Here is a 15,242-nt window from a genome sequence, read left to right on the forward strand (position 1 = left end):
GCAGATTTGGGCCAAGGTGTGTCATGTGACGTCATCTCACCTCGCATTCAGCCAAAGCTCTCTTTGATTCATGTGCATCAAACATGAGTACAGCAAAAAGGTCTCATTTACCAACAAACACCACTGCGAAAGACCGTCCAAAACAATTTCGTGCAATCACAATTTCAGCAATTCTAGTAGTTTTCCGCACACAAAAAACTCAAATTTAGACAAAAACTAGCAAAGTCAAGCTTTTTGGCTGCAACAATCATGAAAATAACATGAAATTCTGTATGGACTGATTATAGCAGTCTTCAGCTGGCAGACAACAGTTCAGATGTAGACCTGGCAGAAGTATTTCAGTAGTAATTATGTGGGGGAAGGCTGTAGCAGATAAAGAGCCTCTAAACATTTGGGGGGGGGCCTGTCTGTAGTTCAGTGACTCCAGTTTTAACAGCTTGGTTAACAGATCCTCAGCTGCAGCTTGTCCAATCACATGCCTTCGTGTGAATTATTTGGTGGATCAGATGAGAGACTAGTTGCAGGGCTAGAGATATTAGGTCAGAAATGGAAGGATTTTCACAGACTATATTAGATTTTTATTTCATTTACCTGCTCTGATCTGATTACCAAACTGACAACTTGGATTGTTGGGGGGGAAACCCAAAATGTACTGTAAAATGTAAATGCATTTTAAATTAAAAATGTATTTGTCTATTGGTAAGTGAAGCAGCATAAAACAAAGCATGATCACTTTTAAATAGTCTTATTTACAATAAGCATTTACAAGTACCTAATTTTGCTGTTCAGCCATGTTAGTTACTTATCTGAACCAGTCCTTCCAGGATTTTTCAATCGCAGGACTTAACACAAAATCAAGCAAACTCTCTGCAATATTTGGAGCAACTTGCAGTTTTTCAAAATTACTGCAGATTTGGTCCAAGACACGTCATGTGACGTCATCACAACATGCCTCTTCGGTTCACGTGTGTGGAACATGAGTACAGCTCAAAGGTCTCATCTACCAACAATCATCACTGCGAAAGACCATGCAAAACAATTCCGTACAATTCCAATTTTGCCAATTCAAGTAGTTTACCAAATAAAAAGCGCAAAAAAAAACAAAAACGCAGCAATTTTTTTTTGAAAGCTGCAGCAAAATCCCACGTTATTGGCTGCAACAGTCACCAAAAAAACCCCACTGTGAAATCCTGTACAAACTGTTCTGGACTGTTTTATAGGCAAGGGATTTTGTATAGCTGACCTTCCTAACTTTTAGCTCACTACCCCAGACTTGGTGTGTGTGTGTGGTGCTGCAGCAAGTTTTTGAATGTGTATCTGTTTTTTTTTGTGTGTGTGTGTGTGTGTGTGAGAACACGTGCACAAATTCTGCTAGTCACATCAGTGCCACAGTACTATGCAATTACTGTGTGTGTGTGTGAGTGATTGAGTGCCTGTGAGGAAGGACCACTGATGAGTAGATGATATCTGGAGGGAAGAGCAATGGTGGTCCCTTTGCATTGATGGATTGGGTAGAGTGGGGCTGCCAAACTGCATAGCAGCAGATGCTCAGTAATTATATACCAATACACTTATGGGTGTATCTAACTAATACTCCAAGTGTACAAGTTCTTCACTATATTGCTATTTCTTTTCATTGTTAGATATAATAGTAAATATGCACATTTTATTATATCTGTATTTATTTTTATTACAGTTTTACATTTTTCTTTTCACAGAAATACCATTACCAAGTAGAAGCCTCTACGATCAACATATTCGTGTACAGTGGATCGTCTGAAACATTTTCCCTTTAGCAAATAAAATCATGTGTGTGTGTGTGTGTGTGTGTGTGTGTGTGTGTGTGTGTGTGTGTGTGTGTGTGTGTGTGTGTGTGTGTGTGTGTGGACATTGTCCTTTGTTTAAAACTCATGCTTTAAAAATTCATTGTTTCAGTCTTTTTTTTCTTTTTTTTTTTTCTTTTTCTTTTTCCTTCTTCTCTCCATTAAAAGCTGTTGCTCTAAACTGGATTTCATGGACTGTTATTGTGATTTCTTTGCACTTTTATAAAGCTTACATGACTCCGATGAAGTGTTAAGAGTGGAATATTTTTATGTGACCATAAATAAAAGTTGTTTGAATCAATTTGCATACCTCTATTGACCTTCATAAAGACATGCATTGTAGGCTGATTGGCATCTCTAAATTGTCCGTAGTGTGTGTGAAAGTGTGTGCGCGATTATGCCCTGCGATGGGTTGGCACCCTGTCCAGGGTGTTCCCTGCCTTGTGATTCGAGTCCCCTGAGCTAGGTTCCCTGTGACCCTGTGTTGGATAAGCAGTACAGAAAATGGATGGATGTTGACCTTCATGATGTAAGCATGCATGTATCCAGCATGTGTATGACTGCAGTGCGCATATACTCTTACAAAAAGGGTGCTTCACCTTCTAAAGGGATTCTACTTGAAATGCTGCCTGATCGGGGAAACACTCTGCTGTAGGTAATCCCACGTTGCATAATTAATAAATATATATAATAAATAAATATTGGCTGTTGCCACACACACTATATCTAACCATTAAGAATTTTTATGTTCACATTTAAGGGACACTGCAGCCAAAATTTTAAATATTGGTCTGGAAGGATTCTGACCGCTTTGGGATGGATGCCTTATACCACTACAACTAGCTAGCAGCATTAATGTATTTATCAGTGTATTCCCAATTATTTGCATTGCATATTTTTTATAATGCATGCCGGGTGTTATATTCTGACGAAGTGTAATGGGTAAAAACCCCAATGCAAAGTTGTGAATTCTGAGAAATACACTAATATTCTGTGGAATACTGTACAACATTAAACACCACCATTACACTCTAATTGTATTGCCTAATGCTAATATATGCCAAACATTTCACAAGATTGGTTAAATATAAGATTAAATATAAGAATTTCATGTAATAAAATACAGCATGGATGGTTGATTCCACAAACGCAGTGCAATTTCACCCAGGAAATTCAAAACTTTTTTTTCTTCTTGATTTTTTAACATAGACCTTGAAAGTAACAGGGATGAGGGTAATTTTTACCATAGATTTAGCAAATATAAAAAAAATTAGATTAACTAGCATTCATGTTAATCGAATAAAAACGTTAAGGATATTCTAGTTATTTCTTTAAAAAAAAAAAACTTCTCCAATTATGTACTATCAATCTGTAATTTGTCTAACAAGGTTTGTATGTTCAAAGGACCTCATCGGTCAATATCATTGAAAAAGAATGAAACAACTTAATTTTCTTCTTCTTATGATCTTCAGGAAATTCGGATTGATGATGCAACTTCCTGTTGAACATTTGACTTGTGGAATTTTCCAAATATATCAAAGGGTTGAATGTGTTCAGGAAGCAGGGTTATGGGACACAAATATATACATGTTTAATTAGCTATAATGGCTGACTCAAAGAGCATGAGATGTTAAATGGAATCACACATTAATGCAAGATAATATGTTTTTACTATGAATTTGATAAGTACTTTACAGATTACATTTCAAAGTAAAGTGTATTTATAGTGGGCTGGGACAGGCATAACAAATGCTACTTACTAAGTGTTATAGATGCAGGTTTTATTATTGTTTTTTTGTTGTTGTTGTTGTTTTTAAGTTAAATGTCTAAGGTCTCTTTTACCTTTAAATACATATTTGCAAATGGAATATCATTGGGACGCAAATGGCACCCCAACTGTGGAATCACCCTTAATGTAACTGTAATGTAGAAATGTAACACATCTGGTTCTAAGCACATTTTAGACATTTACACAGGCTCCTGCATTGCTTTCTTTAGTACCAGCACAACCCTGACGCAACCTGATCCAAGACGGTGATGAGTTCAGTCCCTTGAAGCAAGTGTGAAGTGGGTCCCAGAGGCGCATTCACTTCACATTCCCACCTGCTCAGTACAGGCAAGTTAACTAACACAGAGGGCATTTTTCCCTCTGTGTTTTGGTTGCTATGTTGCGTTGAAGATCCCGGAGGACACCACGAGCGTTTGGCATATTTGTAGGCCAAATGCAATGGCTCTGCGTAACTCTGGCTGCAATTCCAGACTGTTAGAATGAAGGAGATCATATGATGGAAACGTTTACATTTTGGAAATTAAAAATGACATACTTTGGTAATACTGCACTGTATGTCTGTTTTACTGTAGGTTCGTCTTACCAAAGTTTTCTGAGAACGTTTTAGCAAGATGTTGAGAGACGTCTGTCCAGTGATTGGTCTTTTTTTCAGGAATGGAGATTTGTCTCTTAAACCGCACCTATTTCAGTAAAAATATTCAATTAGCTCAAAATCAAGTTCAAGAATTAAGTTCAAAATCATAATCGTGGCTATATTACCTGTTGCTTTTTGTTCATTGTGTATGTGCTGTCATGCCACTGGCTTGATGAAACGAGCATAGGGTTCTTGTTCATGTTTACCCTGCATCGAAGCATAGAGAGAAAATTGGAAAGGAGTGATGGAAAAGAAGAGGATAAGAAGAATCCTACACATTACCAGCAGCTTCTAAGAAAAGCATACCTGTGGGAAAAGACTGTTTCTGAATCTGTGGGCAGCTCTGCGTCCAGAGTTAACCATGTCTCATTGAGAGAAGGCAGGTGTCTGTTTAATACTGAATCACTTGCCACTCCATCTAAAATAGGAGTTAAATGGAAGTCCTCCTCATGTGTGGGAATGTATGGGGCTAGACTATCCAAATCCAGGTCATACATGTCCTAAAAAAATGAGCAGACAGTATAAGCACATCTGTATATGATCAATTGTTTTAAATATATTTTCGCTTATTGTACTCTACAAACGGCTCCCCACCACAATAAAAATCCAGTGTTGAATCTGACATAATTCTACTGCTAAGAACAACAGACCATAATGAATGAAAATTAAGACACTACCATCTTTTACCACAGTGAGGTGTATATGTGATGCTAGCTTGTTGCTAGCGAGTTGGAAGAACAGCGCAGCTAATATGCAGAATGTTAAAACCAAAGACATGCTACTGTTACCTTTTGTCCAACATTATTGGATGAAACAAATATTTACCTAATTAATATTTACTTCATCCAAATAAGGTTTTGCAATGAACAATGTTAACAATGTTGCATTATCTTGCATCTGATAATTAGCAAAAAAGTTTTTACTCCATTTTGGCACAGATTTGAATTACTTTGATAAAAACAACAACACATAACTGATTGTGTTTGTTTTGAATTAATCTAATTGAAATTCAAAGTAGTTTTATTTCAGTGTTCAGATATTCGCATGTTAAATTTCATGCTTTCAAAAATCAAGTATCTATGTACAGTATATTCAAATAAGTGTTCACAAACTGACATTCAACAATTCCATTTTCAGATTCATTCATTCCTTCCTTCATTCATTCATGTCCAATTCAGTTTGAAAAATACAAGTAAAGCATGCAGACTACTTGGGGGTGGGTAAAGCCAACTGCGATGTCAGTTCATTCCAGGCTCAATTATTAAGAATTCAAAGGCATTTAAAATTCATAACTTCCATATAGCTACTGCACTCCCTTTATACTGTGTGACTCCTAAAGCCCATAATATTACTGTTGTACATATACTCACGTTGGAAAGTGAGCCACACAAAGCAGCCCTGTGCAAAATCTCAGTTGAACTGTTGGTTGGCTTGTCTGGAAAAAACAATGGTTTAACAATGAGCCGTTTGTAATCATGAAACTGATTGATGAGTTCTCATCAAGTCTGTTGGTTTACCTCTCTCACAGGGAGAGGCCACAAAGCTGGTGTCCATGTCAGTGGTTGTAGATATGGTCTCATTATGTGTCATCGTAGTGTATGGTGGATGGAAAACATTCAGCAGGCACTTTGTCTGTTCCAGTGAAAACACCACATCTGGTAGCTCCACTCCACTGAAGTTAAAGGTTAACTGAACATTACTGGATGTAAAAGCTTACGCAATGGCTAAATAGTCATCCTTTTGAGGATATGTGGTGATTTGGGAAAACCCACTGGATTTCGCTATGGGTGAAATTGCAGTGGTGAAACCCCAACCCCCCCCCCCCCCCCCCCCCCCCCCCCCCTTTCACTTTTGGGCATAACCAGATTTCAAAATGGAAGTTTGCTTGTGATTGAGACATGCGCAAAAGCGAAAGATATTTCAAACATACAGTTTTCAGAACGTAGTAGAAAATAGTATTTAAAAATTCACCATGTGAAGGGTTTTCCCAGGCCGCTACACATATAGCTACAAATACACATTCAAAGTCAGACCTGAGAATATAGTTGATGCACACGATTCTCTCTGGATTCCCTGTGTGAATGTTGTACACAACTGTGGCATCCGTCTCTACCCAAACGTAGCCACCATGCTTCTGTAGGAGCCGATACTTCCCAGTGTACACCTGGCCCTTTGAGAACACTGTCCAAGACATTTAAACACCTTTAACAACTGTCCACCACTTATAAATTTGTCTGTTGTCCACCACTTTTAATTATTATTATTATTATTATTATTATTATTTTTATTATTTTTATTATTTTATTTTTTTTTACAAATGATGAATCTAAACACTTAGGGTCTGTCTCAATCAGCTACTTATTCAGTAGTCAGTGCACAGATCAGGGAGTTGGCCATTTTAAGGGCTGTCTCAATCGTAAAATCCTTCCACTGCACTGGAACTTTCACTCCCTACAAAATCCTACAATGCACCGTAAAAAACAGATCGTATCGCTGTTCACTATGTTCCCTTACTGGAAATGACATCATGTTTTCTAAAGCCTCTCAACTCGAAAGAAAAAATGGGGGGGGGGTAAACTCTCAACCAACTTCATCTACAAAGGTCAGTAGCTTGTTACTGTTGTTGTAGCTCTCAAATGATTACTTATATTAGTGATTTAACTTTATTTGATGTTCTATATACAGTATGGTATGTTTGAGTCTAATGACTTTTAAGTGTTTAATGATTTTTTAAAAATCCACCAGCTAGCCTACGTTCCTGCTTGAAGTGCCATGACAGAAATGCATGTGATTAAGCTAACACATTTATATGACATATAAAACTTAAATATTTTTAATTTTTGGTGATGTTTCATAACACAAGTACATAATCATGTCACTGGAAATTAAGTTATCAGTGTCCCAATGTGTAGTGAGCCAGGGTCCTTACCAGTGCCCGAACTCATGTACACGTTATACTAATTCACCACCTAGGGAGCTAGGGAGCTGATCGAGACACACCCTTAAACTGCTGAAAATATTAAGCGCTTACAAATGATGTATTTCAAAGCTTTTAAAATGCTAGAAATAACATCCAAAAACATATTAGCAAATGATGACAAATCGTGAATGATATAGAGAAATCTCATATTTTTCATAATGGGATTATTATAAAACACATCTAACCTATTTCTAGACATTTTTTTTATTTGAAAAATTAATAAATTGTCATATTCTATTAGCAATGTGGCACATTTCAAGAATTTCTAGAAACGAGTAAATCTGCCAATAGAACCTTCAAGCTTAATTTTAGTAAAATGTCTAGAAAATAGGCTTACTAACCTTATACTTGAACATTGGATTTATAATAATCAGAAATCGTCATGATATTTCCATTTGTTAAAAATTTTTGCTGTGTACTGATTCAACATTACTCACAACAGAGGTGTGCCTTGAAGATATGCTGGCAATCAGATGGATGATAGTACTGGTACACAGACTGACCATACAGCTCAACATCACTAAAGCCAGTCAGTTCCAAGACCCTACACATGAGAAACCAAAGAAGCACCATGAAAGATGTGCAACTTGAAGAAGTGAGTGCAAATAATAATGAACTTGGCTGCTATAAGATGTACCCAGAGTGACAGTAGGTGAACTTCATGTCTGGCTCATGGATGCTCAAGAATGTTTTGAAATTCAGATGAGCCTCCATCTCAATTACTTCTTGCACAGGTAATGATCTGCACAGGAGAAGCAGATAGCTGGATCCTGGAATAGGTGATGACTTTTTGTTTCCTGTGCAGTGAATCACCTGTGGACACAAAGACAGGTCAGATATAAACAAGTTGGGAGGGATGCAATTCCTTCATTTTGCTGTCAGGAAAAATAGCATTATTTACCTTTTGTATCAAATAGGCAGGAAAAGAGGGTTACCTGCCAGGGAGTCAGCATGTTTTTGACAGCACCTTTGATTCGTAAGAAAACCTCACACTTCTGCTGGTCTTCACTCCCTCAAGTTGCAGAACAATTGTAGTTGGATTACCAACATTAAGTCCAATTTATTTAGATATTTTATCATTGTATATTAGATTCAAAAGAGAAAGACTTAATAGCATGCCTACCTATTATCCTTGTAAGAATCTCCTTGATCTCCTTGTGATCGGAGGGATGAATGAAATCAAACAAACTCCGGCCAATCAAATCCGTCTGAAATGAAGAAATAAATCGAATAACCGATAAAAAAACATGCCACAAGATTGAATCTGGCATCAGTTGAGCTCAGAATTTGGAATACATCAGAAACGTCACCAATGGCTCACTGAGTGGCCATTTTCTTAGGTACACCTAGCAGTACACCTACCATGTAGGTGTATCATCCCTGCCTGCCCCTCAATCAACCACAACCTCACTGTACAGCTCGGCTCAACCACACTCAAACCAACCAGGCTCTTGTCACATCAAAACTGGACTACTGCAATGCACTACTCTCGGGCCTCCCAGCCAGCTCCATCAAACAACTTCAGATGATTCAGAATGGAGCAGCACGCCTTGTCTTCAACCAGCACAAAATAACTCATGTCACACCCCTCTTCATCTCCCTCCACTGGCTTCCTGTATCAAATTCAAGGCCTTGATGCTCACGTACAAGACCTTGTCTGGAACAGCGCCCTCCTACCTCAACACTCTCCTGAAGGCTTACGTTCCCTCACGCAATCTGCGATCGATTAATGACCGACGCTTAACAGTGCCTACTCCGCATGGCTCAAGGTCCCTTTCCAGAACCTTCACACTATCTGTCCCTCAGTGGTGGAATGAACTTCCAACCTCAATCCGGACCACAGAATCTGTCACTATCTTCAAAAAACAGCTAAAGACCCACCTCTTCCGTGAACACTTAACTAACCCCTAAAATGCCAAACCCACATTAGCCTTAAAAAAAAAAAAAAAAACTAAAGAAAACCCTTACTCTGGCTCTTACACCTCTACTCTGTGCACTTTGCTTTTCTAGAACTCAATAAAAAATATGTTTAGTATCACTACTTGTATTGTTCTCCGCTTGATATATCACTTTTCTTGTATTTCCTCATTTGTAAGTCGCTTTGGATAAAAGTGTCCGCTAAATGAATAAATGTAAGTATAAATGTAACGTAAACTCAATTAACAGTATAGTTACTGATTGTAGCCCATTTGTTGCATTACACAATTCCTCAGCAGCCTTCTACCCATTAATCTGTGTAAAGGGACCACCACAAGACCACAGCTGATTAGATATTTGTGGGTGGTGGTCGACTAGGATGTGGGTGTGATGTTGGTATGAGTTTATCAGGCACTACAGCATTGTTGTTTTTGTTGTTTTCCTGTAGGAAAATCCAACTTGGTCAAAACACATGACAAGCTCGTCAAACTGTAGACCATCTTTGCCAACTCTGTAGAACATCTTTGCCAAAGTTATTTTCCAGCTTCCAAATTAATTGACTGAAAGAAGCAATAAATATTTTACATTTCTAATTGCCTTACTGTTGGTTTTTCAAACAACTTGTCTACAATTGGTATTAATAGCGCTAATCAATAGCAGGCAGAGATGGTTTATGAGATTGACCTGTGTTTGGCACAGGTGGCTGGTCAGACCTAGCTATATTTTTAGCAAGGTTTTTAAAGAACTCTGTGTGACTGTAAAATTAAAGATTGTTTTCTAACCAAAAATATCCAGCCAACAGCAGTCTCAGACATCAACCTGGAGGATGGAGGATGACTAACAGGGACAAAGATGAGCTATAGTCTTTAAGGGGACAGACCGACAGAATAGGTGGCAAGCAAGCATGTGTGTGATTGTGCCCTGCGATGGGTTGGCCTGTATTTTATCAGTACTACTATATCCATGTGCTGAGAATGGTCCACAAATAATCTGTTCAGTGGTGATCTTATTGTTGTGTAATGGACAGGGTATATAGGTAATTGTACATATACCATTGAGCTTCTTAGGCACAGACAGGGTTTGGATCAGGTGCAGGGATCTATTCAATGAAGCAGACAATTCTGAAAGGGCAAACCAACGTCAGTAGACATGTAATGTAAAAGGTGACCAGCAGACAGGTTAGCCCAGGGTATTTAGAATTCAGTATGTGCTAACCAGGAATGAGGTTATTGTAATTATTAAAACTTCTGGGGGAACTAGAACTAAGTAGTGGATCATGTGACTGGGTTTGTAATTCATTGTTAGGCTGAGGATTCTGCAGGTGAACATGTCTTTTTGATGAGGGAGGTCAGAGGAGAATGGCCAGTCTGGTTTGAGCTGACAAAAAGGCTACGGTAATTGAAATAACCACTCTTTACAAGTGTGGTGAACAGAAAAGCATCTCAGAACACCTCAAACCTAAAATCCACAGAAGACCACATTGTGTTCCACTCCTGTCAGCCAAGAACATCAATCTGAGGCTACAGTGGACACAGGCTCACCGAAACTGGTCAGTTGAAGATTGGAAAATAACCAGGCAAGGTTTTTTGAATCTTCAACTGTCCAATTTTGGTGAGCCTGAGATTACTGTTAATGGCATGGTCAAATTCACTGTGATCAAACTGTGTACCTCATTCTGATATTTGATGTGAACATGAAGCTGAAGCTTTTGACCTGTATCTGCATGATTTTATGCATTGCACTACCACCACATGATTGGTTGATTGGATAATTGCATGAATGTGCAAGAAAACAGGCATTCCAATAAAGCTTATTTTACCTGTTTGATTCCTATATGAGAGACGGCATCCTTTGTGATGAAGATAATCTTTCCACACAAGGAAAGTAAGAGCAGGAATCCTTCAAGTGTATCTAGGAACCACTTCTCGATTGATTCTGGCAGTTCCCCTGCAAAAAAACACTTGCCACTATAAAGTTCTGACTTCTTCAATGCTGTCATTTGCCCAAACAACAGTTTCTCTAAACTTACCCTGACTTGCTGAGATAGGATGCATCATAGCTCCTACTGTAGTGGAGTCAGGAATGTCCAGTAGAGCTCTGAGGTGCAGGTAGGAGATTGTGACTCTAATGACAGAGGCTTTATCCAGCTGATCTGCCTCAGATGGGGCCAGGGGCAGCAGGGCCGCTAACTCTCTTAACAGCTGGCTTTCTTTCTCCCGTCTGCTTTGAGCTGCCACACGGGACCGGGCCTTCCTACACTCTAAGCACATTCTGCAAAAAGAAAATCATCAAAGCTCAAGACAACTGTGACAAAAACATGAACATATTTTTAAAAAACTATATTTCCAATTTTCACCTGTCAGTGCTCACTCACCAGCCCTATTAAACGACAGCTACCAAAATTGGAGTGTGGAGACTAACATGGGCTTTCTTTGAGACATGTGAAGACAGCCAACTGTGTCTTTTTGAACTCATGCTGCGTCACAGGGCAGTGTAACACACTCAGAGAAGGTGCTATTTACCCTCTTTCACATACATGAGCTCACAGATGCCCACTATTGGCAAGTTTTACTGTGATTGACAGAGGATAGTTATGCCATCCATCCTACACAGACAGCATGACCAATTTTGCTCCCTTGGCTTCTGGCCATGGATGGCTTTGGCATTGGGTCAAGATTCAGAGACACAGTAATATTCTGGCTACTAATTAGATCTCTAGAACTTTCTTATGCCTAAAATGTCCAACTACACAACACATTATTAGGCCATAGTTGACATTACTTGTAGGCCTATTTGTCTTTCAGTTATTCGCATTTTGTTAAACCCATTCATTACAAGTGACCAGTCAACTGGTCAATAACTATAAAAACTCAGTAAAAAAAAAATCTAATATCAAAATAGAACTTAATGGTGGATTGTGATTTCCACCACTGTAATAAGCTAAAAAATATTCATGTATCTCCTGGTTATTCTTCATGGAACCATTTTGAGAACCACTGCTCTATGATATCAACAAATGTAACACAGTCATCCATAATGGATACACATAGTGCTGAAGGTTGAATGTATGTATATGCAAATTATGTGAATGACCTTAATTATGGTAAGGTAAGTTAAGGTATTCATCAGTGCACTATACATATATTCCTGTCTAAATTCGTATAGTATTCTGTAAATTCTCTAAATTCAATATCACAGTTTCAATATGTTTCAATATAAAGTTACTAGGAACCACTATAGAATTTTTGGTTGAGAATCAGGAGCACTCATTAACCATGGAGGTGAGGAGAAGTTACTACAAGGCTCATTTTGCGTGCGAGTGCTTGCTTTGGGACATCAGAGTTGCGTCACTTTGTCTTATCATTTCCCACACCGGGGACCTGCATTCCCTGATTACAGCATTGAGCGTCATACAAAGTGTAGCTTCACTAAGCAGGGTTTCTCTACTGTGTCATTTTGAAATAATACCATGTATATCATATACACAATGTCCATATTTAATTATTCCAATAGTGTTCCATACTTACATTTATATAACCTGAAGCAATCCATGTTTGAATATATTAATTTGAGTATATAGAAAAACTTGACGTTTTATGTAATATAAAAAATAATATGCAAATTCATAATAGCTATGAAATAGCTAAATCGATGTGATTAGTGGTTAGCATGCTAAGTTTAATTGTATGTCATGAATTAAAAAATTACTGGCTGATGTGGAAAACTTTGGAGTGCAAGTGGATGGTCCACCACCCAAATAATATCTGATTTCATAAAATATAACCAGTGCTGGAAAGTGCTTCAGTAATTAAACTTTGTTTCAGTACTCAAGTTTAATTTCCACGAAACCACCCATACATTAAAATGTGCATTCCTTTTTAACCTTTTATTTATCCTTTTATATAAAATGACATTTTATTCAGACCTTAAAAATATGAAAGATCATGGTTGAACTGACTTTTCTTTGTTTCTATGTATCTAATTTCTGTGTATTTGACTTTATTGATTAACCACATTTAAAACAAATCTATATCCTTTTGAATGGCTACCACAACAGCTTGTTAATCTCAGTTGCTCTTCTTAAATTAAACAAAACAAAACCAAAAAAGAACATGGGATGGGAATGAATTCAAACAATTCAACTTAATATTTTTAAATACATGAGTACATTTGAATTGTCGACACTTTAATTTAATTTTCATTTGATTTGACGTACTACTTCCATTTTTAATTCAGATTTTGCCTTAAATTTTCACTTACTTTCACTTAAGTATATTTTTTCTTTATTATTTGCACCCCTCAGTATGCAGAGATAATGTACAAATTCTTTCAACGTTTCAGTGGCCCACAGTCGAATATTTTACCACATTACAAAAAGTTTAGAGTCAAAGTTTAAAGACATAAGTCCTTACCTCAACCTCTTCTGCTTACTGAGTTTCTGTGCCTGACTTTCCTTGCTATTAGTCAGAAAAATCCCTCAGAACTGCTTCAACTGCCACCCTTAAATTATGACTTCTGACTAAACTCAAAGAATAAGAATATGAAGTCCTTCTGGCTGGCCAGTTATGTGGTTAACCAATAGGAATGTTTGTGTTCACACCCATTTCTGATGTGGGGTCCTAGAGCTCCCCATCCACAGGCGTGTTGTAGGAATTTATAAATAAATAAATAAATAAATAAATAAATAAATAATAAAAAAGTAATAATAATATTAAAAAGTAAATAAATAAACTGGAACTACACATATACAGGATGTTTCCTTCTTTTAACACCCAGCATTCAGCCCATGAAAGCTGTGATAAGTATCTGAGGTGAAACTGGTGTGTTAAATCATGTAGAAGGCTAAACTTATAATTCTGCAGTGCTGTGACTGTGCAGGAATGGAAACTGACACCCCATGCTCATCTTCAGTAACTGCTTCATCAAGACAACCAATAGAGCCCCAAACAATGATCACTGGATTCTAAACACTCCTTTACCAGTCACAAATTCGTATAAGGTTACACAGCATACAATACGCTAGGTAGATGGGCATACCATTCAAGCTTTGATGGTGGCCATGTTTTTCAACTAGTACATGTACATGTTTATTTGAGTGTTACAGGTATGGCCATAACTATCTATGAGGACACTGTGGTTGAAACATTGGTGGTTTCTGAATTTTCTTAGCCTACCACATAGCATGTCCAATCATTAAATTCAATAAAGAAACAATGTTTCTACTATGTAGACTACTATGTGGAAAAACTTACATTCCATGTCCCAGTCAACAGAACTGATATGTTCTCAGCTGAACTCATGTTTAGCTTTTGTTAAGCGATATGCAGTGCACATATTATAAGCTTATTATTATAAGGCACGTTATTAACATCTGACATAGCTATGCTAAAATGTTTGAGTTTATGAGAGAACATATTTAAATGTGAGTGTTTATGAGGGTAACTGGCAGTTTATAAAATTCAAACTACTTATAATACTTGCCAAATTAGCTTGCTAGTTGCAGTAAGATGATAGCAGGTACTTTAGCTTATGTACCCTGCATTAGCTGTGGGGTATTGCATTTTTATGTAAGATTTTTCAGTCATCAGTGAGGAGAAACAAGCAAGAAAAAAAAGATGAGAACACGCACAGAGATAATTGTAAACCAGAATCATTAACTCAGTACAATTAAACAGTCTAATCGGAGTCAGAGCAGTTTATGTTAAAATGGAAGTATACTACATATAATTAGAAATTAACAATTAGTTTAGTTCATTTGGTATTGTGGTATATTGTGTTAACAGGAAAAAAGATATACTATTACATAAGTTTTAGCTGCACTTTTACCTGCACTTAATGTGTTTCTTATGTGCATGTCTAACATGCTATGTTCCAACCGGTGCATTCAAATCATCCAGTGTTAGCCTTCTCCACATTCCATGTATGAAACATTAACGCAATGGAAGCAGACTTTTGTTTTTATGCACCAGAATATGGAACTATTAAATATTCACATTAATTCAATTTATTTAGGCCATCAAGCCTAGTGTACTAAAATGCATGTTTGCATTTTCATGTTAGCATTCCACTAATCTTATCTATTAACATGACATAATTTTT

At 37.4% G+C, this 15,242-nt stretch overlaps 2 protein-coding genes across 3 annotated transcripts in view; one reads left to right on the top strand and one right to left on the bottom strand.

The window, feature by feature from the left end:
• The window catches only part of sart1 (spliceosome associated factor 1, recruiter of U4/U6.U5 tri-snRNP), a 13,722-nt gene extending 11,713 nt beyond the window's left edge, over nucleotides 1-2,009 (top strand). Inside the window, exon 20 of the mRNA XM_017493028.3 lies at nucleotides 1,719-2,009. Within this exon, the coding sequence (XP_017348517.1) occupies nucleotides 1,719-1,737 (19 nt within the window). The 3' untranslated portion in view covers nucleotides 1,738-2,009. The remainder of the gene's footprint in view (nucleotides 1-1,718) is intronic.
• On the bottom strand, nucleotides 1,741-13,683 carry hif1al2 (hypoxia inducible factor 1 subunit alpha, like 2). Of its 2 annotated transcripts, XM_017493031.3 has the most exons (14): nucleotides 13,556-13,683; nucleotides 11,173-11,414; nucleotides 10,963-11,090; nucleotides 8,350-8,434; nucleotides 8,162-8,238; nucleotides 7,864-8,039; nucleotides 7,664-7,770; nucleotides 6,280-6,427; nucleotides 5,764-5,918; nucleotides 5,617-5,681; nucleotides 4,553-4,746; nucleotides 4,372-4,453; nucleotides 4,196-4,292; nucleotides 1,741-4,083 (listed from the first exon to the last, which is right to left on the bottom strand). In XM_017493031.3, the coding sequence occupies exons 2-14, from the start codon at nucleotides 11,411-11,413 to the stop codon at nucleotides 3,818-3,820; spliced, it is 1,821 nt and encodes a 606-aa protein (XP_017348520.1). In that variant the 5' UTR covers nucleotide 11,414; nucleotides 13,556-13,683; the 3' UTR covers nucleotides 1,741-3,817. The 2 variants fall into 2 exon arrangements, with proteins under 2 accessions (XP_017348520.1, XP_017348521.1); XM_017493032.3 differs by lacking the exons at nucleotides 5,764-5,918; nucleotides 6,280-6,427.
• Nucleotides 13,684-15,242: the final 1,559 nt, after the last annotated feature.

Source organism: Ictalurus punctatus, chromosome 18 (genome assembly GCF_001660625.3).
Source record: "Ictalurus punctatus breed USDA103 chromosome 18, Coco_2.0, whole genome shotgun sequence".
Taxonomy (NCBI): Eukaryota; Metazoa; Chordata; class Actinopteri; order Siluriformes; family Ictaluridae; genus Ictalurus; species Ictalurus punctatus.

Excerpts from the sequence above, each read along its gene's own strand:
- hif1al2 (XM_017493031.3), bottom strand. The coding sequence starts at position 11,413 with ATGTGCTTAGAGTGTAGGAAGGCCCGGTCCCGTGTGGCAGCTCAAAGC. Across the intron at positions 6,428-7,663 it reads CTTCAAGGCACACCTCTGTT|TGTTCTCAAAGGGCCAGGTG; the intron begins GTGAGTAATGTT and ends TGTCTTGGACAG. Across the intron at positions 5,919-6,279 it reads TGCATCAACTATATTCTCAG|TGGAGTGGAGCTACCAGATG; the intron begins GTCTGACTTTGA and ends CTTTAACTTCAG.